Here is a 23,087-nt window from a genome sequence, read left to right as displayed (position 1 = left end):
TGAACACCATGTTCAAGTATAAGGGTGTTCATCAATGCACTTGGCACCAGGACAACCTAGGCAGGAGGTCGATGATCGACTTTGTTGTCATGTCGTCAGATCTTTAGCCGCAGGTTTTGGACACTTGGTTGAAGAGAGGGGCTGAGCTGTCCCCTGATCCCCACCTGGTGGTAAGTTGAATCCGCTGGAAGAGGAGAAAGCCAGACAGACTTGGCAGGCCCAAGCACATAGTGAGGGTCTGCTGGGAACGTCTGGCAGAGCCCTCGGCCAGGGATGTATTCAACTCCTACCACCAGGAGAGCTTTGACCAGATTGGGGAGCTGCTGACCTTGACTGGGGACATTATCGGGCGGTGCATTGTCGGCATTGCCGGCATTAAGTCGGACCTGTTCCCGGTGCATGTTGGACTCCGGCAGGGCTGCCCTTTGTCACCAGACCTGTTCATGACTTTTATGGACAGGATTTCTAGGTGCAGCCAAGGGCCGGAGGAGATCTGGTTTGGGGACCAGTGGATTTTGTCTCTTCTTTTTGCCGATAATGTGGTCCTGCTGGCCCCCTCTAGCCAAGACCTAAAGCATGCACTGGGACGGTTCGCAGCCGAGTGTGAAGTGGCTGGGATGAAGATCAGCTCCTCGAAGTCCGAGGCCATGGTTCTTGACCAGAAAAGGGTGGCTTGTTCTCTTCAGGTTGGAGGGGAGTTCCTGCCTCAAGTGGAGGAGTTGCATGACACAGAAGCTGTTGATACTTTGAGCAGAGTTTAAAATTATTATTTTGATGTTTTACATTAAATGCCAGAATGACTCTAAATTATATATTTTTTAAAAGCTACCACTAATTTTACCACAAACACTTATACTCAAATTATCAGGTTAAAAGACAAAATAAAAGCAAGTCTGTTTTGGATCAACATAAATGATAATATTATATAATAAGATATTATTTATTAACCATTTTATTCAGATCCTCCTTGTTTGGTTTTGTGTGAAGATACTGACTTGATGTACAGCTGTTTTGTATTTTCATGTAAAGATTAATCAGTAATTAATAGTCTTGTTTTTCTTCCTTGTTCATCAGTTACTATAACATGCCGTCCAGCCACATTAATCTCTTTTGTATCCGTTTTAATTCTTAGCTATTTTTATCTGTTTTCTCTCAGGCTGGATGGCACCCTGGGGAAGCCAGGAATGTTTTTGCCAGGTAAACACCAAGAAAACAGACTAGATCTGATTGACAACCATCACTCTTCACTTCACCTCTGTGTTTATCCCTCACAAATGCACAAGCACCACTAAACTAAATACAAGAGAAAAAAAGGCCCCTAATGTTTGTGGACATGTCTCTGTTTGGATGTGTGTTTGTATGTGAATTTGTTTTCCCGGCTTGTTGGACTGTGTGCCGCCATTTATTGGCACCTTTTGTGTAATCTGCTGTCAGACGGCCTACAAACACTCATTTGTTAAATAACTTTGTCTAACTGTCTAACTGGTCTAATTAGTTTAATCGACTGCTACTGAAACGTCTTTGTCAACTAAGATTACTGCGGGCAGGATGAAAACCTAAAGTGGACAGGAGCAAAGCTAAATAAGAAACATTAACTCTTCGGTTCAACACTAAATGTGTTAATATGGCAAAACATGTCAAGATGATAAAATGAACTGGTTTTGAAGAGAGAGTTCAGAATTTTTTAGTATCTAACTTTTTGTGCCTCTCATGGTATCATTTAGTATAAATCCAATTTAGTTGGACCTGGATGTTATATCTAATAGCTAATCCAAGAGGGGCTAAGTCCAAAGCTGACTTCTGCCACCTTAAAAATGAAATCTCCAAAGCTTCATATCGATTTATGCAAACACAATTGTATGAACCCTTATTCACCCTTACCTAGGTCACGGGATACATTGTGTGAATTATGTTAGCCACTTCCAGTCAGGTTCTTTTACATGTAAACATGTGTCTTGCATGGAAAATATGGATTTAGAACAATGGACTCTGATTACCCATAACAGCATATTAATCAACCTTGTGAACTCCACTGCTAGGGACAAAGACAGAGGTAGAAATATAATTAGGTATTGAATTGATTATTCGTATGCTTTTATATCACTGAGAGAACAATATATAAGCATTTGACTATTTTAAGTAGTAACCTCCTGTTGAAGGTTGAGAAGGCAGTCAGGTAGGGAAAGACTGGGGTGCACTAATGATTTATTACATATCATAAAACAACATCAATAGGTTGCTCATTATTTCTAAAACCCAAAATCATACATGATCTGCTCTAAACGGTGCTGGTAATCCTTTTCAGATGTTGACGTTTCTTCTTTGGTGGTTGGCCAATCCGAGCACAGTTTGGGTAAAGATTTTCATCCTCCCTGGGTTTTAGTTTACAAGTAGCAAGAGCACACCTATTGGCATTTGGTGGTTGCTCTTGTTTAGATTCTTTATCCACATTCATCCTGATTCCTATTTTGTTGGTATACAATGGAAAATAATCTACTGGTTGCAAGGAAAACCGATCTTTAACAAGCACCAGCTGAAGCCTAAGGTTAAGCTTCATCTGATTAAAGGTGCAGCATAAACAGGCATGTAGGCATGTTCTGAGATGTCCGGGCTTCGAAAGGAGGTATCCGTAAATGTGAAATCATAGTAACAAATGAAAAACAAGAAATTTAGCTAAACTGCAAACTAGTTCCTTAAAAAATTGTGCTGACTACATACCAAAACAAAGCTCTCTGCTGCATCTCCCACACAGGCCAGATTTTGCTAACATAATCAATCCAGCTGTACAGCCAGGAATATGTTGGACTCCATCTTCATGCTTGCACTAAGGGCTTATTGAGAAAGAAGTCAATGAATATTTACATGGAAAATGGAGATAGGACTAAACATGAACTGAGAACAGAACATGTAAAGTCTTTCTGGTCAGAATAACTGACATAACGGTGAAGTGTTATTAAAAGTAAAACTATTGTACCAGTTTGAGTGAATGCTATTTTATAGATTTTTATATTTCCTAACTTTTCAAAAATAATTACATGTCCCTTTAAGTTACAGCATTTGTAATGTAATCAATAATTTCATATATTTGTTTAGATGGAGTCTACATAACTTCAGTTCTTTTTTTCTCCGACTCTACTGCACACATTCTCATTTTGCATGCCTTCACGTGTCATTTATTGGTATAAACTCCACAAAAATAAATAATATGTTCAATGTTCATACACATCTGTTTTTGTCTCTGTGGATAATTGCCATGGTTTATCTGGGAATTTGTCATCCAGCAATGTTAGTTATACTATCAACTCTTTTCCAAATGTTTTTTTTCTTCTTTTTTTCCCAATTTACTAGGAAAGGGAGAAGATAAAGAATACCCAACTATTGGTGCACGCATGATCAGACTAGAAGATAAGGTAGGCATGCCACAGTGTCTGTGTTTTGACTGATTAGATTACTTTAGGTGAGCAGGAGCAAAGGCATGTGTTGTTCAATAGCAGAACTGTTTTGATTTTGCTGTCTTGTCTGTGTTATCGGATGAGTGAGTGTGCTGGCCACTGTAATGGAACTCTCTCAATTTGTGAAAAACACACATCTTGTCGCTACATTACCAACATCTGTCGTGAGCTGTGTATATGCCTTGCAACATTTCTCTGCATCATGTATTATTTTCCTGAACTAATCGGGTAACAGTGATACTTGTCTGTTTTGTAGTAGTCCATAGCAGGGTGAATTGTTTTAAAAATGAAATGCTTATTTTGCAAAAAATATTATCTGAGCATAACTAGAGTGAGGTCTTTATGCAGCAAGGCATAAGCAGCTGTTTTACAGGAAGACTGTGCTCTTTTAACTGAAATGAGATGTCAACATTGCATGATAAGATCTTTAAAGTGGATGTTACCTACCAAACCTGAAAAATACTATCCGAGGTAGAGGGTGGTAGTCTAGCAAAAGATATTAGCTACTCCGTGATAAAGGAGGAGGTTTGGGTCTGCGAGTCCACCCATGTTTTTAGAAATGAGATGTCAACATTGGGGCTCATACTGCCATTTAGATACGGTCTTCCTCCTGAACAGCAAGCGTCTGGCATTGAAAACCTATACTGCAAAACTGAAGGAATGACATTTTGAGAGATTGTATGTGAAGTATACTATTTCTTTAAAAATAACTACTAAGTTTTAGCTTTTCGAATTCCTAATAAGCAGTTTTATATCATGTGACATGGAATGGCAAACCTTATTACTCGGCAAATCATATTCCTGTTTTTGTTATCTGAGTCTCAAGACTAAGGTCATTCAGAAAATTTGGAAAGTAGCATTTGTCCTTCCATTGTTAAAGGGTGGTGCTCCCTGTTGTACCACTTGTTTGCTGAATATTGGACCATTTGCACGTTGCGGGACGTCACCAGGCCTCCTGGCGTTTTCGGCCATTTTGTATCCAGGACATTGCGAATGATATGACGGGGCGCCCCAGTCTGACGTCACAGGACGCTATATAGAAAGGCGCCCATTTTGACCATTCGCTTTTCAGCTGGAGACCGTGACACGGTTACCAACATCTGAAGCATCACCTGGAGAAGAGTCCCGAGTGGATTTCATTTATTCTCTCTCATTGGCCAACGAAGAATTCATAACTGAGGTTTCTGGAATAAGAAGGCCAGAAATTTCACTTTGCCGATCGAAGACGTGAGTTTAACATGTAACTAAAAAAAACACGGAGTTTCAAGGAGCCACCTTGTTTTGTCCTAGTCGACTTTGATGGTCAGATCATATTTTCCCTTTCGCCAAGGACACCAGAGGACGAAGATTGACCGCTTTTCCTGAAGTTAACTGTGGACGCACAGTAACTTCCAACTTCCACCCCATTCTCTCTCAACCCCGCTCAGAAGGGAGACAACGACAAGTAAAACCCATCCTTTTTTTTCTTTCTTTCTTTCTTAGAAAGTCTGGGCAGGGTACAGGAGGTTTTAGTGCGATTAGATTCACTATTTAATCTAATGTGTTCTGAATGATATGTGCATGTAACCTTTTTATTGAAACTTTGATGTGCCGTGTTGGACGTCTGGAGGCCGCTGCGCTACCCAGCTTTGTGTGTGTTTTGCGGGGTTGTTGAACACCTGAGAGCAAGCGTAGGTGTGCTGTGAGACTGGACTGTTAAAATAACCTCATGGTGAAATTCATCATTTTCTTTGTCTTCAACCTTACTGCTTGCTAGCTTGCCGCCAAAAGTTTTATAACCCTTTGTCTGCTCAACAGTTGGGGGAGGTTTTATGACTAAGTATAACTGAGTTACAGTTTGAGCTACGCCCCAACCTCCACTCACCACCACACCCCTTTGTCATGTTATCATTTTTGCCATAACTGCTGGTTGATTCCATACACACCCACTGCTGTTTTGCTTTATTTTGTTTAGTTAGATATTTTACCCCTTTTGTGTAGAACTTTGCGTGTTTGAGTAGGTGAGGATTATTAAATCGGAAGAGCGGATTGTATCAGGGCTGTGATTTAATAAATGTTCACATAGATAAACAGAAGGCGATTTGTGTTAATTTTGTGCAACAGTGATTCGTCAGTCAAGATAAAGTTGAAGTTCCACATGTTTCAGCAGAAACGGTCGATTAAACAGTGACATCTCTGGTAATAGTTATCAATTATTACTGAGTATTTAACGGTTGTAATTATCAGAGGCGTTGAGCCACAATTACAACACCAGAAGACATCTCTGGTCTCGATTCATAAATGAGGATTTTGGTTAAGAAATAAATGTTGTCAAATTAATTAATCAATAATCATAATTCCAACATCCCTTAGATTTACATCATATATATTTTCTGATATCTAAATTTTCTTCTTTTGCCAGGATTCTAAAATCTAAAATAATGCTGGAACATACTTGGTTGACAATAAAAAAAAATTTATTATTATTTTTGTTTTGATAATAACATTTTACACAATAACATTTCAAGTGAAAATTACTCAAGAGTACCATAACACCAACCATGTTGGTAACAAATAAGAACGCAAAATTGTGGTCCTATTTTAGTCATAAGCTGCTGTTAAACAGACTTACTCAGTAAGTAATTAAACTTTAACCATTTAAGAGTTTTTTGAGGTGTGTTTCTGCTTAAACACAATGCCTTTTTTTATTTTTAAAGATTTTTTTACGGCTCTTATTTATTTTTTTGTTATCTGAAAGTTGGCAGACAGGAAATGGGGTGGCGAGAGGGGGAGACATGCAGCACAGTTGCCTTGGTCAGGACCCGAACCAGGAACAGCTGCGTCGTGGACTGAAGCCCCCGAAAGACCCCCGGCTGGGAATTGAACCCAGGACCTTCTTGCTGCAAGGCAAAAGTGCTACCAACTGTGCCAACGTGCAGTCCTCAAATTCAGAAGTTATTTTGAAAATATTGTTCTACGAATATTGGGGGATTTGGATGGATGACAACTTGTCTTTTAGAGTGCATATGGTAATTTTATAAAACAGCTAATGGGGCCAATCTTAATTTATCAGTCTCTTCTGTTTGAAGGCTGTCTTAACACCTCCAGACACTTGCTATGAATTTCTGTCCTTGAGTTGACTTTATTTAGAGCTGCATTTTCCTATTTTGCACTTTGATCATGGAATAATCCTCAGGGTATGCTATAGCTTAATGGTTGTGTGTCTGGGAGAGTTTTAAGCTCTTATAAATACTGAAAGCAGGTTCTTGTACCTATATAATATTGAAACTGATTTGTTTTATTTTGCTTATATATTTTAATGTTAATGTCAAACGTTCTAATTTTTAATGATGTTCCTTCTTGGAAAGAAGGAGATGAAAAAGAGATTCTAATCTCAATGGACGTCATTAAACAAAGGTTAAAAGAAGGTTAAATGCCGTCTTACTGCCATGATTCTAAACAGATTTTTTCAATTTATTGCAAAAAATTAACTAGACCAAAAGTGTCGCTGTCACAAAAATTACATCATCAAGCATAGGTCTGTTTGCATTTTTTGTGAACTTATGAATGCCTTTTAAAATGTTGAAGCTCTTCGGGATGTTTGTCACTGTTAATTTTTCCCATGAAACCTATGTTTTGAATAGAATGCCTACCTTAATATAAGGTTGTTCTGAGATGAAAACAATTCCTATACAATAGAACAATGCATTCTACAGCTACTCATTCCCCATTCAAGTCACCCAGTTCAGGATTTCCCTCACTTTCCTGAGTATTTACCTTACTGTCTCTTTGCATGCGTTAGTCATTCTCAGACCTCTTTGTTTTGGAGAGAGGAATAATGATCTTGAACCGATGTACACTGAAAGCCTGAAGACCTCCCTCAGACTGAGTCATGGCCCACTGGCTTTGGCCTTCATGTTGTAACCATGGTCTCCCAATTGTGAATGCAAACCTGTGTTTAGAAATGTCTCTGCTTTACCTCGGTAATGCTGGCCTTGTATCCAGACATAAACGCAATCTAAAACTAAGAGGAGCATAATTTAGAAATAAATGGGTAAAACTTTCCAAAAAGTATTAAAAAATGTACTTTATTTCTAATCAAAGTTGCATTTGTTTTGGTGCCACAACCAGTTTCAGAAGGTGTAACAGCAAAACAACTGCAAGAATGCGTGTCAGCCATAATTTATTCATAATTACTGTTTTCCTCTCTTTAGTGCCCATCCACTGCCCGTCTTTCATTTCTGCTCGTGTGAAATTCATGTTTTGATGGTCCTGTAGGGCGACACATCTGTTACACAGACAGGGGGCTTTCTTTTCCCCTCTGGGCAGCAGGTGTACGAACCTGTTGACCTGTGTTTCCATTTACACTGTGAAAAAGAAGTGGACAAAACTAGCATGTTGTCACCTACTAATTAATAGACTAGTTTAGTTATTGTATTGGAATCTTAGTTTGACTGAATAAAATGCAAAATTATCATCATTTAACTGAAACTAAGAATATAGATTTAATTTGATTGCTCAAATTAAGCATCAAATTAAGCTAAATGTAAAAATCTTGAAGTACATTGTCATATCCAATGCATGCCAGTCTGCCACAGAATGGCTGTTAGTTATGATTTCAGTAAAATAATTTAAAAAATCATTTAAAAACTAATTTGTCATTATTTTAAGTCTACAAAAAACATAAGAAGATTGTTCTCATTCTCTAGTTGATAAATGAAATGCACCCTTTCATGTAGGAATATGTGCATCTCTGCCAGAGCTGTGGTCAGTGGCTTACTTTCTGTAAATGCTTGCATGATGTTAGCGTTAAACAAAACAGATGGACCTGAAAGCTGTTGTTAAGTTAATTCTTCTGAGAAACATTACAGAAAAGCTGTGGGTGCGTAATGTTACCATTACAGCCAATCGTTTGTATACTGTGCACTAATTCAGAGAGGACGACATTAACCATTTAATCAAATAATTTATAGTTATACACTAACTTCAGAGTCAAGTCTCGAGCATTAGGGTGTGAGTCTAAGTCCAGTCTGAAGTCTTTATTTTTGTGAGGGAAGTTAGACTTGAGTTCAAATCAGAGACTCAAGGAACTATCTCTGATTAGAACTTATGTTTATTTCATTACACAGACACTGTTTTAAATTTCCATATTCTCGAATGAGATCCAGACTTTCATAGTTTTTTTTAACAGAGAAAATATAAACAAGATGATTTTTAGGCTTTACTTTAGAATGGGGAATATAATGTCAAAAATAAAGCATAAATTACACAATTAAATGGAGTTTATTCCTTGTACATTTCTAGAGATGATGGTGTATCCAAGAACTGTTCAGAAAAAAGGATAACTGTTGCACATTTTCTTTTTGTGCTTAATTGCCTAATAAGCTTTTGTTAAGCTGTTAGTTTCTACTTCCTATCATTAGCATGGTTAATTGCACAGTTTGAAAGAAGCCTTTTTGAAATACTGCATTTTACGTCAAGCCATAGTTTTGTAAAATCTACAAATAGTTTGCAATGAATTACAGCAATTAATATTCAGATACAACATTTCTATCCACCTGTCCCTCGGGTGTCTTGGTGTTCTCTCTTATCGGACGAAAAGATAGTAAATTATGTTGTATATTTGACAAGCCCAGCCAATTAACACGCTAATCTGGCTTTCTGTGATGACAAACCGTACATACCCTTAATGCTCTGCACAATTGTTGTCAGACTGAAGCAAAATATCTTTCAATTTTTTTGTTAAAATGGTAAAATGATAAATTGTTAGACATTTAAGTGTTTAAAGCACTGACACAAAACAGTAAAAAAGTACTACTACTGTTTAAATTACTTTTTTATTAGGTTTACTTTTCAGATAAATATTGCAGGTTATTTTATACAGCCACATTTTTTGTGCTACAAAAAGAAAAAAATTGTTGAGATTTTCATTAAGGTATAAGCTCATTTGAATTTTGTCTCCTCTTCATTAATTTCATTGATGAAGACACTTCTCCTAATAGGAAATTAACCCACAGCAGTGTCTGAACGTCTCATAATGCTTGGTGCTGTGTTAAGTTCAAACTAGTTAGCTGTGTACAACTTATTTCACATACATCCATGAAATTTGCAAATTCATTGTAAATCAGCTGTATTGATAAAACACCACAAACTGTCTGAAGAGCGCTCTGCATAGAAGGCTTGAGTGGTGTTTTCAAACAGGGAACCCTTAAGATGCTGTTGGACTGTTTCTTATCCTGCCATCTGTTTTATGCAAGTCTGAACCCTGCTCCAACATGCCTATTTTGATCTGCACCAATCAACCTGCTCTCACCCCTGGGGATACTCTGCATCACTTCATCTAACTCGCTCCAGAATCTCCCCTTTTCCTTTAACTTACATTCTACGAGTGGGGCATAACCACTAACAATATTGAACATGAAGGGGTGATGGTGATGGGAGTGGTAGGGGTTCGTCCTGTAACCGGTGGGTTGCAGGTTAGAATCCCCACTCTGTCTCAGTCCTTGTATCCTTGGTCAAGACACTTCATCCACCTTGCCTGCTGATGGTGGTCAGAGTGCTCGGTGGCGCCTGTGTCTGGCAGCCTCACTTCTGTCAGTCTGCCGCAGGGCAGCTGTGGCTACATTGTAGCTCACCGCCGTCAGTGTGTGAATGTGTGAATGACTGATTGTAGTGTAAAGGGCTTTTGAGTCTTGGGGATTTGATAAAGTGCTATACAAGTGCACACCATTTACCAACATCACATCTTTAATTTCTAGTTTCGGACTCATCACCCTATGTGACACTCTTTCCACCTCCAGAACATTCCTGAGAAACTCTTCCTTTAAGATAACTCCTACACCATTTCTTTTCCCATCCACACCATGGTAGAACAGCTTGTACCCTGCTCCTAAGTTTGTAGCCTTGCTACTTTTTCACCTGGTCTCCTGAAGAGAAAGTAAGTCTCTACTCTCAGTCATAGACTCCTGCCTTTTCTCTTCTCTTCTCTTCTCTTCTCTTCTCTTCTCTTCTCTTCTCTTCTCTTCTCTTCTCTTCTCTTCTCTTCTCTTCTCTTCTCTTCTCTTCTCTTCTCTTCTCTTCTCTTCTCTTCTCTTCTCTTCTCTTCTCTTCTCTTCTCTTCTCTTCTCTTCATTTCTCTTCTCTTCTCTTCTCTTCTCTTCTCTTCTCTTCTCTTCTCTTCTCTTCTCTTCTCTTCAACAGAAGCCCAATTTCAACCGGGACCCCGTTGGTCACCAGCACCAATGGCGTTGTTGACCCAGGCCTTATCTGATCCGGTGGATATAATTGCGTATCAAATGCGTACAAGGATGATGCAAGAACCATATTTACTTTGAGCACCACATGTTTTTATGACTTTGAATCATAGGGCAGATGTGCAATGATGAGTGAATTACATTTCTGAAACAAAACACATAAAGGATGAAAAAAACCAAGGTGTGAGGTTTCAAACATAGTGTTGCTACCCCTCATTTTTTGATGAGCATCAGTGATAGTGGTGGAGTGTTTTCTTGCAGACAGTTTGTGATTCATGTCATGCTTTGCTTTACTTTGTAAGAACCCGTTTGACATGTGACAACTTTCAGATGCAGTACTTTTAAACAGTCAAAGCAATAACAAATAAATGTTAAAATTGCATTTGGAGTGATAAATAATAACAAATTCAATTAATTTAAAAGTGATTTGATTATAACTACTGTGATATAATAAAAGCAGATCCATGTTATGTCGTCAATCTTCATCTTTTATCCCTTGTTTGCACCAGAATCTCCTGCAGTGACACTTTTGTCATGTGTGACTGCACATTATTTATATAGCTCTGCAGCTCTCTTAATTACACCATCTTCTTGACGTTGCTCATGGACGTAAATCTAATCAATCACCAAGCAAAATCTTAGTGTCACAGTTGATTCGCTTTTGAATAGGATTTCTCCCAGAGGTCCAAGAAATTATTCATAAACTGTGGACTGATGTCTCTGGGCTCACAAGACACGTTCCCATGCCTGTCTCAGTGCTCACTACTGGTCAGCTGCCAGTGTTTTTCTTTTTTTCCTTCACCATAAATACCCACTCTCCATTCCCTCTGCTCAATAACGCTGTGGTTTTGCCATCATCCTAACACTCTAGCTGAGTAAGATAGCACAACTTTCCTGTCAAGGTATTGTCTGCGAAACAATTGTAGATGAATTTATCTTGTATGGGCTGATAGGGGTTAAGGCATTTTGTGTTCTGTACAGAGTTGGACATTGATTTATCACTTACAGACAAAGACCAGTAAAGATCTGCACACATACACTCACACCCACATGAACACAGAGTTGATTAATCACCAGTGTGTCTAACCCCACACTCTCGAGATTGAATTCTCTTAGAGTAACTTGGAAACAAAGATGGATGACACTCTGTGACAGTGTGTTATCTTTCTGTCAGGCACACTCGATGAAAAATGCCCAAATGACAAGCTCAAACAGTGACCAGTATGCCTGGGCTTCAGCAAATCCTTTCAGTCAGGAAGGAGGTCATTTTATTTGTCTGAGGGTGAAACCAGTCCACTGCTTGGGTTAAAAATCAAGTTCAAGTAGTAAACCTTGAACATAATTTACAATAATTCACATTACTGGATTTTGTTTTGCTTTTGGTTGGGATCCAGTTCGCAAGTGGTGAAATGAGCTGCAGCCTGTATTGACTGAGCAACTGAAAACTGAAATTGGTACACAGTTTAGATCTGAAGACTGTTAGTGCTGGTAATGGGAGAGCAGTCGGAGCTGCTGCCCCCTCTTGTGTTGAACAACAGATATAACAACTTAACAAAGGTTAACGATTAAAAACTAATTTCACAGATGCAGAGATGTTAACAAGAAAGTTGTTGGGAGTAGCACTGTTATAGAGGAGCACAGACATAAAAATGACACAGCTAAAATTAAATCTCCACTCGCTGTTGATGTGCAAGCTAGCAATAACACTGTTGCGCAGCCAGCTGCAGTGTGGACTTAGAAAAGCACCTTGAAATGTTTTCATGTAAATGTGTCCCATTTATGCCTTGACTGATTTCTATGTGCTCTCCTTTGGCAACTTGACCAAAAAGAACATAAAAACAACAGTACACACAACATTACTTTAACATGAAGTGCATTATGCCTGTCAATTTTACAAATACTGGAAGTTAGAAAGTGAGGAAAATATTGCATTGCTTATTCGTTTACAGATTAGATGCGACTGCATTCCTAAGTATAAACAAAATGCCCAGTTTTTTTTTTTTTTTGAATAGAGAGATTAGAGTTGTTCCCCCTTTGCCGCCTGAAACTGAGCCCTTAACTCTGAAAAGGGCCTGAAAAATCAGTTTTTCAGGGGCACACTCGGAAACAAAAGGTTTGGAGCCACACTTACAAATAAACTCACAAATGCAAAGAAATTCAGACAAAATGTTTTTATTGTCACAATAACTCACGTTTTTTCTATGTTTAAAGTGTTCTGATATATCACGTTTAACATCACTGTTCTGTGGACAGAATATAGCAAAAGATCAATATTTAATTTTCAATTTAAAATATTTTACCTTCATAAGAACCATTACAATATTTATTTTGATATGTGGTTTCTATGGCTTGTCTGTGATTTATTACTACCCTCTTTTTAGAAATGTGAAAATAACATCTGTTAACCTATTTCTACAGTTTTTTTTTTAAAACAACTGCATGTTCATATTTCGAACAGGGTAAATGTTAAACCCCAAAATTAAATAAACCACACCTTTGAAGAAAATTTTACTTTTAATATTTACTGTTAAGTTTATTATTCTAGGCATGGTGAATGAAGTGTTATTAAAAAACATAATTAGGCCTACGTATAAAAAATATATAAGGTTTCAATTCACAATGCAGCATTGTTCAGACTGGATGGGATGCATCTAATTAGAAATTATTTTATTTCAGTCATAGGAAACCTGACTTGGACTTGTCCATCAAAGATTGAAATTAGGGGAAAAAATGACCTGTGAACACCTCCAGCGTCTAGTTGCAGCCACCTTCTCCCTTCTCTTCCTTGTGCTCCTGCAGCCTTCAGCATAAAGGAGGTGAAATCTGAAATTTGTTTGTGAAAATTATTTAAATAAATTTCATACATATTGCAGTTATTTATATATTAATGTAATGTTCTGTTTAGTATCTTGATTCGGTTATCAAGATGTTATACATTCGTGTCTGAGTGTAAAACCATCAGCGGCGTTTAGAAAAACATGTAGTAATGTGCCCTCCAGGCCAGCACAGGCTTGTCTCTGCTCAAGACATCATTCATTATTTATGTTTCTCCAAGAACACTGCGCTGACCATAGATCACTCTCACTATGTGGTTAACTTCACTGTGCTATATTAGGACAATTATGCTGCACTGTGTATATCATGCTCATATTATGGGAATTAGCGTGAGGCATAAGCAAAAGAATCCACGCTCTGACCCTAATAGCATCTCAATTAGGTAAGTATGTTGTAAATTACAGCAAGGCCAAATTCTGCGAATAGTTGAGGGCCGACATAGAGAGTTGTGTTTGTTAGGAGTCTGTAAGGCGTTTAGGGCCCCTCGTCTCTGAAAGCATTGCTCTGAGGGGGGCAGTGTATGTGAGTGTGTGTGTTTAGACTGGTCCGATATAGCACCAGTGCAGAGTTTTGGAGACAAGGTTCTGGTGCTGTAAACACACAGGCACATACACGCACATTTAAACATTAAAACATGTAAAGATTTACAACTGGATGTCCAGGCTTGTATAAATATATTAAAACCAGTAACATCATTACACGCATGCATTAACTTGCCCAACCAGCTGCTCCTCATTTCTTCCCTAAGCTGGGATAAAATTAATTAAAGTACAATTTTGTCCTTTTAAATCTATTTCGAAGAATGTATTAGGAGTGTGTAAGTCCAAATAAGTTTGGCTGCAGCAAACTCTACACAAATTACTAATTACTGTTATAGTAATAAAGTCCTTAAAGTTATTTTCTCATAAAAAAAAACTAAATTACTAGTTAGAATATTTCTGTCAAAAGCTTTGGTACACAAATGTTTGAGAAGTAATTTACAATCCACATTCATGTTCTTTAGTTCAGCTGGATTAATTTTAGACAATGGATATGTGCAGACTTCTGTGATGAAAATATTCAGGGGACTTAAAGCAAAAGTGTGCATTTCTAATCTGTTAAGGTGAATGTAACTATGGTGCCTTGCAAAATTAACCAACTGACGTTTGCAAGTCTTACTGTATCTCTTTATCAGCATTGCATGTCTGTTGACTGAATATATGTTCATTTATCTATAAAAAATGAATGAATCAAGCTCAGCCCGATTGGATGGGGACCATCTGTAAACATCAATGTTCAAGGTGCCATAAATTTCTAATTGGTTGATTGATTAAATTATACTGTTCCAGCTCTGACTGTATGTTTAGCCTTTGTCCTGTTGTAACAATCACCTCCACCACTGTTTTAAGACTTTTGCAGCTCTAACAGGTTTTATTTTAGAAGTTTCCTGTTTTTAGTTACTTTCAACTCCTTATCAACTCTGATCAGCCAAAGAAAAGCATCTCCATTCCATGATGCTGCCACCATCTTATTACATGTTGGCGATTGTGTGTTCAAGATGATGTGCTGCGTTGATTTTCCACCACCATTACCATTCTGCATGTAGACCAAAAAGTTTAATTTTAGTCTCATTTGACCAGAGCACCTTCTTCCATGTTAGCTGTGTCCATTCTTGGCTTTTCCCAAACTGGAAACAATACTTTTTGTGGCTTTCTTTCAAAAGCTTTCTTTTTCCCAGAATTTCATGGCCAGATTTCTCGAGTGCATTTTCAAGGAATGTGTACTTTGTGTTGTAGTTCTGACCCTGAACATGACCTTTCAGGAGAATTATGGTCTTGAAATAATTTTTTTACAGTTTGTTTAGTAAACTGAAATCAAATCTGCCAGGTTCCTTGTCATGGTAGAGTGCATATTTATTGATGTTTGGTTTCAGTACATTTTATTAATCACCATTGTGAAGTTCCTGATTATGTTGTTTAAAAGCATTCAAGTTTGGAAACATAAGTATAATGGCAATTGATTTTTATGCCAGAGCCGAAACTTCCAAGTGAACAAAGTTTTATTTAACTTACCTGAAGTATTCCGTTAAGTAAGTTCTTGACTTAAGTTTTGACTTGACTAGTCTTACATTTGCCTTACTGAAACTTGTAGAAACCCTGTAACTTCCTGTTTACAAACAACATAGCATTAGCGGCCCAACACAGCTAGCTGTGAAAGGAAGTTGTTTAAAACTTATATTAGTCATTACTTGACAAATTAAACAGATTCTTGTTTTTGTGGATTTTTTCAATTGCAGAGGACAATAATTAGCATGAAAACTACATTTGTATCCTATAAAGCTTCATTTGCACTAATTCATTCCTGCCTTGGGTTATTGCTGCTCCTCCAGTAATAATTATTTCATCACCTGCCTTTATTTTTCTACATGTTTTTGTGTATGGACACTTGTTTGTCCTTCTCAGAACTCCCATTTATTTCTCTTCCAATCACATCTCATCCCTGAAAAAACCTTTTCTGTTGTTTTTCACTGTTTTGATATATGTGTGTATGGCCAATAGGAGCTCAGCAGGGAGCTGGACTGACCAGACTGGTCTAAACAAAGAGAGGAAACTTGGCAAAGGAAGCACACACATGCACAAATACACAAAGAGAAATCCTGGAACACAGATTATCCATGCTTTGGCTGGTTTGGCCTTACTTTTACCTGCAGCAAACAAGCATTTACAAAACCACTCTCTGTATGTTTGTGCTTGGCTTGGGGTAGCTATATTATCCATTAACCCAGCATGCAGCTTGTTCTGTTTTCATTTCCTGATTAAATGTGTTTCTTTAAATCTTTTGCAGTAACAATCTCTTTGCAAGCGCTGCACACAGCTAAACCTGTGCACACATGCATTGGCATCATTGTGAAACCAAGATTGAAAAAGTGTAAAAATACTGAAAGGGAAATGTCATACAGGGGTTCCAAATATTAGCATTCATCTTAGTCTTTGATTGAAATCACCTCACTGTAAATACATCTTCACCATATTTTGGAATAGGGCTCTTTCAAAAATGTGTGTTCTTGAAATAAATTCTATACATTATTGGGTCAGACAACTAAGAATTACAGACTCTGACAAATTTGTTTGCACCAATAGGATCACCTTGAAACAACTAATTGTAGTGTTTCCAAAGGCTATTTATAAACACAATAAAATGCTTCAGTTACATTTATTTCAAATAAACACCCATATTAACGTTTATCTTTCTAACCAAAAACAGGGCATGTTGAAATCTTTCTACAGCAGTTAAAATGTGTTTCATCAATTTGTGCACAGTGATTCACAGCCTGCTGGACACCTAGTGTTGTATTTGATCTTTTCAGTGTTGCAACAGAAACATACCAATGCCACAATCCCTTTTGTGGTTAGTTAAGACACTATTTTTGGGTGAACTGGTCTTTCTCACATCTACACTTCTTACAGTTGATGTGGTATCTTTTAAGCTTTGTGAACCAGATAGCATGCAACAGGGTTGTGGCATGCTGCTACAGCTAGATAGGGCGCCACAGGCGGAACGCTGTTTGTAGTGGAGCCCAGCAGTAAATCACGTTTCGGCAGTGCGCTGGGGATGCAGCCCCTGGCAGCTCCCAGACGGCCTTTGGCTCTGGCTCCCCTCTCTTAGCGCCACTCTCTAATTTCAGAGCCGGGACCCTGCCTACTACTGTGTCTTTACCGCATTCCCACAAACCAGAGACGGACAGTCTGCCTGCATGTCTGGCTGCTTGCTTTCCATCTCTTGGTCTTTGCTTTTTGTCTCTCTCTATCACTATTTTTTCTCTCACTCTCTGTTCTTTGGCCTGTGATGCAAGACTCTTTTTCTGTGGCTGTTGGTCTATCATTCCCAGTGTGTCCTTCTTCTTTCCCCTGTCCCTGCCTGTTTCTCTGCCTTCAGGATTATAGGCCTGTAGTCTCACTCACAGTATCTAAATCATCCTGTTCCTTGCCACTGTCTCTTGTCATCAGTCCCACTCCCAGTTTCTGCTGGCATCTCTCTAATTCCAACCATGGGCAAGCTTATTGGTTGTATAAACCCGTGCTACATATTATTTTAATTGCTCAACTTTCACAGGGCCCTGTGAGATATTTTAGGTCATATATTTTACTGTCTTGGCCAAATGCCCAAGCCACTTTTAGTGGGATCTCACCACTAATATACTGCATCATCAACCAGTTCATTATCAACACTGGGGTGTGAGCTTGCTTGAACGGGTTATGAAAAGGTCAACATATAGTTCATGCAACAGGAGTCAGTGTTTTATTGGGACCTGCATTCTTGCTGTTACATTGTACTAAAAGGCTCTGGTGCCACCATGTTTTTGAGTGTTACTCAATCAGTCTACTGCCTAGAACAATAAAAGAGCTGTGAACAATGCCAACATGTTTAAATGACCCTTGAGGCCCCAAGTGCAAATGTCACCGCTGTTAAACCGAGCTGGTACCCAAGGAACTTTTAATGGGCAATGGGTTTACATGGTCTAACATATGGCTGTATCGAGTTTGTTTACATTCTCAACCATTTAATGTAAAATGTTTTTATGTTTTGTAAGAAGATATGATTGCCTTCGTTTGTATATATTTCCATTATTTATGATGATCTATATTCTTCCCATATTAGCTATTCTTTCTGCTTAGTTTCTTTGTTGTACTCTCAGTATTTATTCTGTTACATCTCTGTTTATCTTTTCCCTTAACTGATCATTTCTTTGTTTACTAGCTGAGCTATAGTCATTTTAATTAGTCAAAGTTTCACAAAAGTCATTTGGATTCATCTTGTCATGATGTGAGCACCAGCATAAAATTTCAGCCTATTCTAAGTCCTTAGGCCTCTTAGTGTTGAACTGACTTCCTGTATATTGAGACCAAAGAAAGAACATGTTGTAGATTTTATTAGTGCTGATGGTGTTATGAAATAGCAAACCAGCTCCTTAGTTCATGGAATGGTTTTGAATATCTGTTACTAATGCAAGCGTGTTTATGACTGTGTAAATGTTTGATTGGGCATCTTATGGTTCAGACATTGGTCCTGTGATAATGCATGCCCAGACACATCCCTTAGGCAGTGGTGGGGGTTAATGGTACCCATGGTAATACATGCTATGTGTGTTTTCCCAACTTGATCTATCTACTCTAGGCCAAGTTTCCTGGCATCTCCTGTTTGCTTAAATAGCCTTGGTGTTTTGCAGGATACCTAGCAGCCTTAACAGTATTCCATAGTGGGTTTTTATTCTTGGTAAACGACTAATGGTTTTATGGAACTGGGTGCTTCTTTCTCTGGGCTTTGTGTTTCCCTGATGTACAATTAAACCGGCACACCTTTCAGTTGTAGGTAATTAACTTTGTGGTCTAAACAGAACACAAGGCTTGCCTAGTCAAGTATAGTACAATGCATACAATCAGAAAGCTGCCATTTGATACTAATTTGGTGAATGGACCTTGCCCTGGGAGCTGTATATTTACAATAGTATTGAAGCTATTGTAGCTATAAAAAGCAAGGTCACCACCCTGTTTCTTTAGGGGAATATCATTTACTCATGCCATAAATAAAATGCCAGAATGCAGAGGGCCTCCTCCTGAGGTTAAGTTACAATATCTTCTGTGGCAAAGAACAACTGCTGTACAAAATTTCAGTTGGCTACTGTGGTTTAGGGGATTTACTGATAGGTTTGATTGCTCATGACTGATACACTAAAGCTCATTTATTATGGCAGCAAAGCCCTATACTGTCCTTGTTGTTCTCATCCTATAGGAATTTCCCTGCTTCTTGATCATTTTATGTCAGTGATGCAGACACCAGTATCTTGACTCTTCTAGGGTATCTCCCCACAATCTGTGGAATTTTCCTGTAAATATAGGAGGTTTCTGCCCATCCACCATCAGTTTCAACCTTGCTATGCAGGAGGAAATTACATCAGAATTTCCATTAGCTTATCAACATATTGCCCAGTGTGCACCATTATGCACAATGATTTTACTCCGGTTTAGGGCTCTGTGTGCATATATTGGTGAGTCCATATAGAACAAATCATTTCCGTAATTCCAAAACCTTTTTTTTTTTCCTGATTACTGTGAGCTGATCACACCAAGGCATTTTATGAGTTGCAACTGTTGAAATTATATTGTAAATCATTTAAACTGAAGCTCCTCACACTTTCTCCACTTCCCCCTTAACCTCCTCTTTTCTTATCTCTAAATACAATTCAAGGGCTTATTTTTAAAAGCACAGCAAGGACATTTCTCACTTGAATTGCAGCATGAAGAATTCATAACTTGAGGTGTAGATTGTTTGTTTTGAGTTTTAGGCCTTGAATCCTTTTTGTTGCAGGCAGGGGTGGCAATACCCCATGCATATAGCAGCTGTGCTGCCACCCAGGTGCCTGTGTGAAAGGGTTGGTGTTCGAAATTTCTGTTCATGACTCCTCTCAGGAGCTACATGCTAAGGATAAGCTACCACTGCTGCTACCAGGTTCCTGCATGCAGCACCCAGGACACAAATATACTGGCACCACGATGATGAACCATTGTAATATCGCCACAGAAGTTTAGCTGATGCTCAAAACAGTCAAGGAACTCTCCTGTTCCGTCACATGTAGTACGAAAGGCACTGTGCTCTTGGTGTACTTACTCTCAAAGCCTCAGGTGAGGCCATCCAAGCTCTGCCTTATATTCTATGTTGTGGTCTTGTGTGAAAATTAGGAAAGCAGTTATTAGTACAGGCAAAGTCCTGGTTAGATGTAAGTGCACAAAACATTACCAATATGCATAAACTCTTTAGTATTTTTGATATAGACTTTTACTCCTTTAGACTTTGGAAATGTGTGACAACACAGTGATTCATATTGTGCAGACTTTACCTTAACATGTGATCATTGCAAGTCTCACATGCAAAGAAAGAAAGTCAAGTAGATATTTAAAAAAATAAATAAAACAGAAGTACTCCAAAACACATCCGTCATATCCAAAATGTTAGTTACGATGATATATGCATTACCTCTCATTCCCAAGGCACGTCAGAACTCTGCTAGACAAAGATAAATAAAGACATACACACAGCGATAAAATGAGAGACAGATGATAATGTAGAGATCTATGTACTTTATGTCTCTATCTTTACATACTGAAAAGAATGAGGGAGGCAGAAAGACTGCAAGAGCTGACCTGATAAGAAGATGAGATAAAAGGTTGCAGTGAACCTCAGACAGGGACACGAATGAAGGAGAAGGCCAAGCTGACTGGGCTGTTTCTCTTCATTTACCTCCAGAATGATGTCTTTTAGAAAGAAAGATGATTGAGACAGGACAAGAACCAGTGAGGTGAAAAAGAGGTATGATATTTTGTTGTGTCATAGGTTCACACTGATGTCAAACAGCAAAATGCAATTAGTAATGAATCAGGTTAATTAACTAAGGCTAAAACCACTTTTCTAGACTCGTCCTTACCCCTTCAAATACTCTTAGACCCACCAGATTTCATATTACAAAAACAAACTGGAGCTTAATTTGAAGTCATGAGGTGTGGTGGTTAACACATTCCTCTACAAAAAGAAGTCACCCCTTTAATCTGCTGATATGCCATCAATTGTCAGCAATTCTGATTAAAATATGTACTGCAGAATTTTAATATAGAAATTTAATATACCATAAATATATAAAAAAGTTTATGAATTGAAAAATTCAAACTAGACACTACAATGGTTGGTGTAAAAATAAAATGTTTTAACACAGAATTGATGTTCTTAGCTTGAACATTTCATAAAAAATCAAGACATTTCAATTTGTAGGGCCAGACAACCCTACCACTATGCTGTGCACTAAAATCTCAAAAACAACTGGTATGAATTACCAAAATGTAGGGCCCTAATTGGTATGGGCAAAGGTTCAATTCAATTCAATTCAATTCAAAGATACTTTATTGATCCCCGAGAGGAAATTAGAATTCCAGTACAACCCATCCAAACATACATCATGACACAAGACGGGTCACCGAGGCTTTGCTGCCCACTCACAGGCGATGCCCTTGCTAGATGAGAAAAGAGGCCACATTGGGTAAGTAGGGGGAAAAAAATCATATTTCACACTTTATCCTTAGCAGGATACAGTTTGAGATTGCAAAAAACCTCGGCACAAAGACAGCACGTTAAAATAGGATTCACCCCAATTATCTAAGAAGCACAGGTAGTGCTCTTAACACATGTATTCGAGAGTTAGATGGCTAAATTAGAGTTGTCTGATCAAAACCCTTGGCTCATATGGCCAAAGATAGCAACAAAATATGATATGTTGAATTCCTTGTTGGTTTTAACAAACATTTGGTGTCATCTGTCTTCTTTGTCTTTACCAGACAAGAAAAACTCAATATCAATTTAACTTAGATCACTATGTACAGTTTAGTATCTTCAACTGCACAGTAAGAGCTCTAAGAGTAAGAGGAATCATCACTGATGTAAGAATGGCTGCAACATTATGTAATTGCAGTTACGAAATTCAAACATAAACAGGCTCTGTTGTTGTTACTTAAAATAACCCTGTAGGGACAGTTTAAGCTAAAGTAACTGCTTTACCTAACCAGATGTGTGGATTTAGATTTCTTCGTGCTGTCTTTCTGCCACCGTTTAATCATTTCTTGCCATTTACAGACCCTGGCCAAGTCGCAGTCAAGGACACAGAGACAGAACAAATCACTAGACATCAGTCAAGGGTAGTTTCTGTAGTAGCAGTGACATTTGAAAAGCTAACAAAACTGAGATACATTTATGTGCCACCAATGCATTTTACCTTATGGAATAGGAGTGCTAGACATGGACAGCTCGAGTGGTGATTTATTAATTTCTAAAGGTGTAGAGAGGGATGTTTATTTTTGCAGTGTTACTTTGCAACTGCTACCTGAAAGAGAGTACAGTTAAATCCAGTTAAAGATTAATTTTTGGCCTGGCATGTTGTTTCCTGACATATGCTCACTGATAACCATATATAGAATGTATGTGTAAAGGGCAACTGATATTCTGACTAAACTTTTTTGTGCTGTCTTTTGTTTTCATTATCTTCTATATTGTCCTCTTAGTTTTCTTTGTCAATATCAGCATTAGTGTTTGTATGGTCAGTAACAATCCTGCTATGACAGATCATCTTATACACATTCTGTATTTATGCAGAGATTAGTTCTTGCCTAACATATATACAGAAGTCACAGGCATTGTGAAGTGAAGTAAGATATATATATATATATATATATAGTATGTGTGTGCAAAGTTAATTAATAAAAACTTATATAGAACACCAGTTTAGTAGACACACAGAAGTGGTAATGTCAAAATGCATTTATCCATGCATGACCAAGGGGTCATTCTTTCAAGTCCACTGTTGGCCACACAGTTCATTGTCTTGATTGCTAAAATTATCACAGTTGGCTTAAACATTAGGTCACAGTGGGACCCAATTTGGTCATCTTTAAAGCTGTGTATCACGTCTTGACAGCCTGCTTCAGTCGACAGGAGAGAGATGGAAAGAAGGATGAAGTGGCGGAAGAGGGCAGGAGAGACACTTAAGAAC

General features: G+C 38.1%; 1 protein-coding gene across 1 annotated transcript in view; it reads left to right on the top strand.

Moving 5' to 3' along the window:
- Positions 1–23,087, top strand: part of LOC124877796 (potassium voltage-gated channel subfamily KQT member 1-like) — a 238,271-nt gene that overhangs the window by 125,230 nt on the left and 89,954 nt on the right. Inside the window, exons 8-9 of the mRNA XM_047381321.1 lie at positions 1,157–1,197; positions 3,349–3,410. Coding sequence (XP_047237277.1) covers positions 1,157–1,197; positions 3,349–3,410 — 103 coding nt within the window. The remainder of the gene's footprint in view (positions 1–1,156; positions 1,198–3,348; positions 3,411–23,087) is intronic.

The sequence above is a fragment of the Girardinichthys multiradiatus genome, chromosome 2 (genome assembly GCF_021462225.1).
Source record: "Girardinichthys multiradiatus isolate DD_20200921_A chromosome 2, DD_fGirMul_XY1, whole genome shotgun sequence".
Lineage (NCBI taxonomy): Eukaryota > Metazoa > Chordata > Actinopteri > Cyprinodontiformes > Goodeidae > Girardinichthys > Girardinichthys multiradiatus.
Note: the sequence above shows the minus strand (reverse complement) of the source record. Positions and strands in the feature narration are given on the sequence as shown.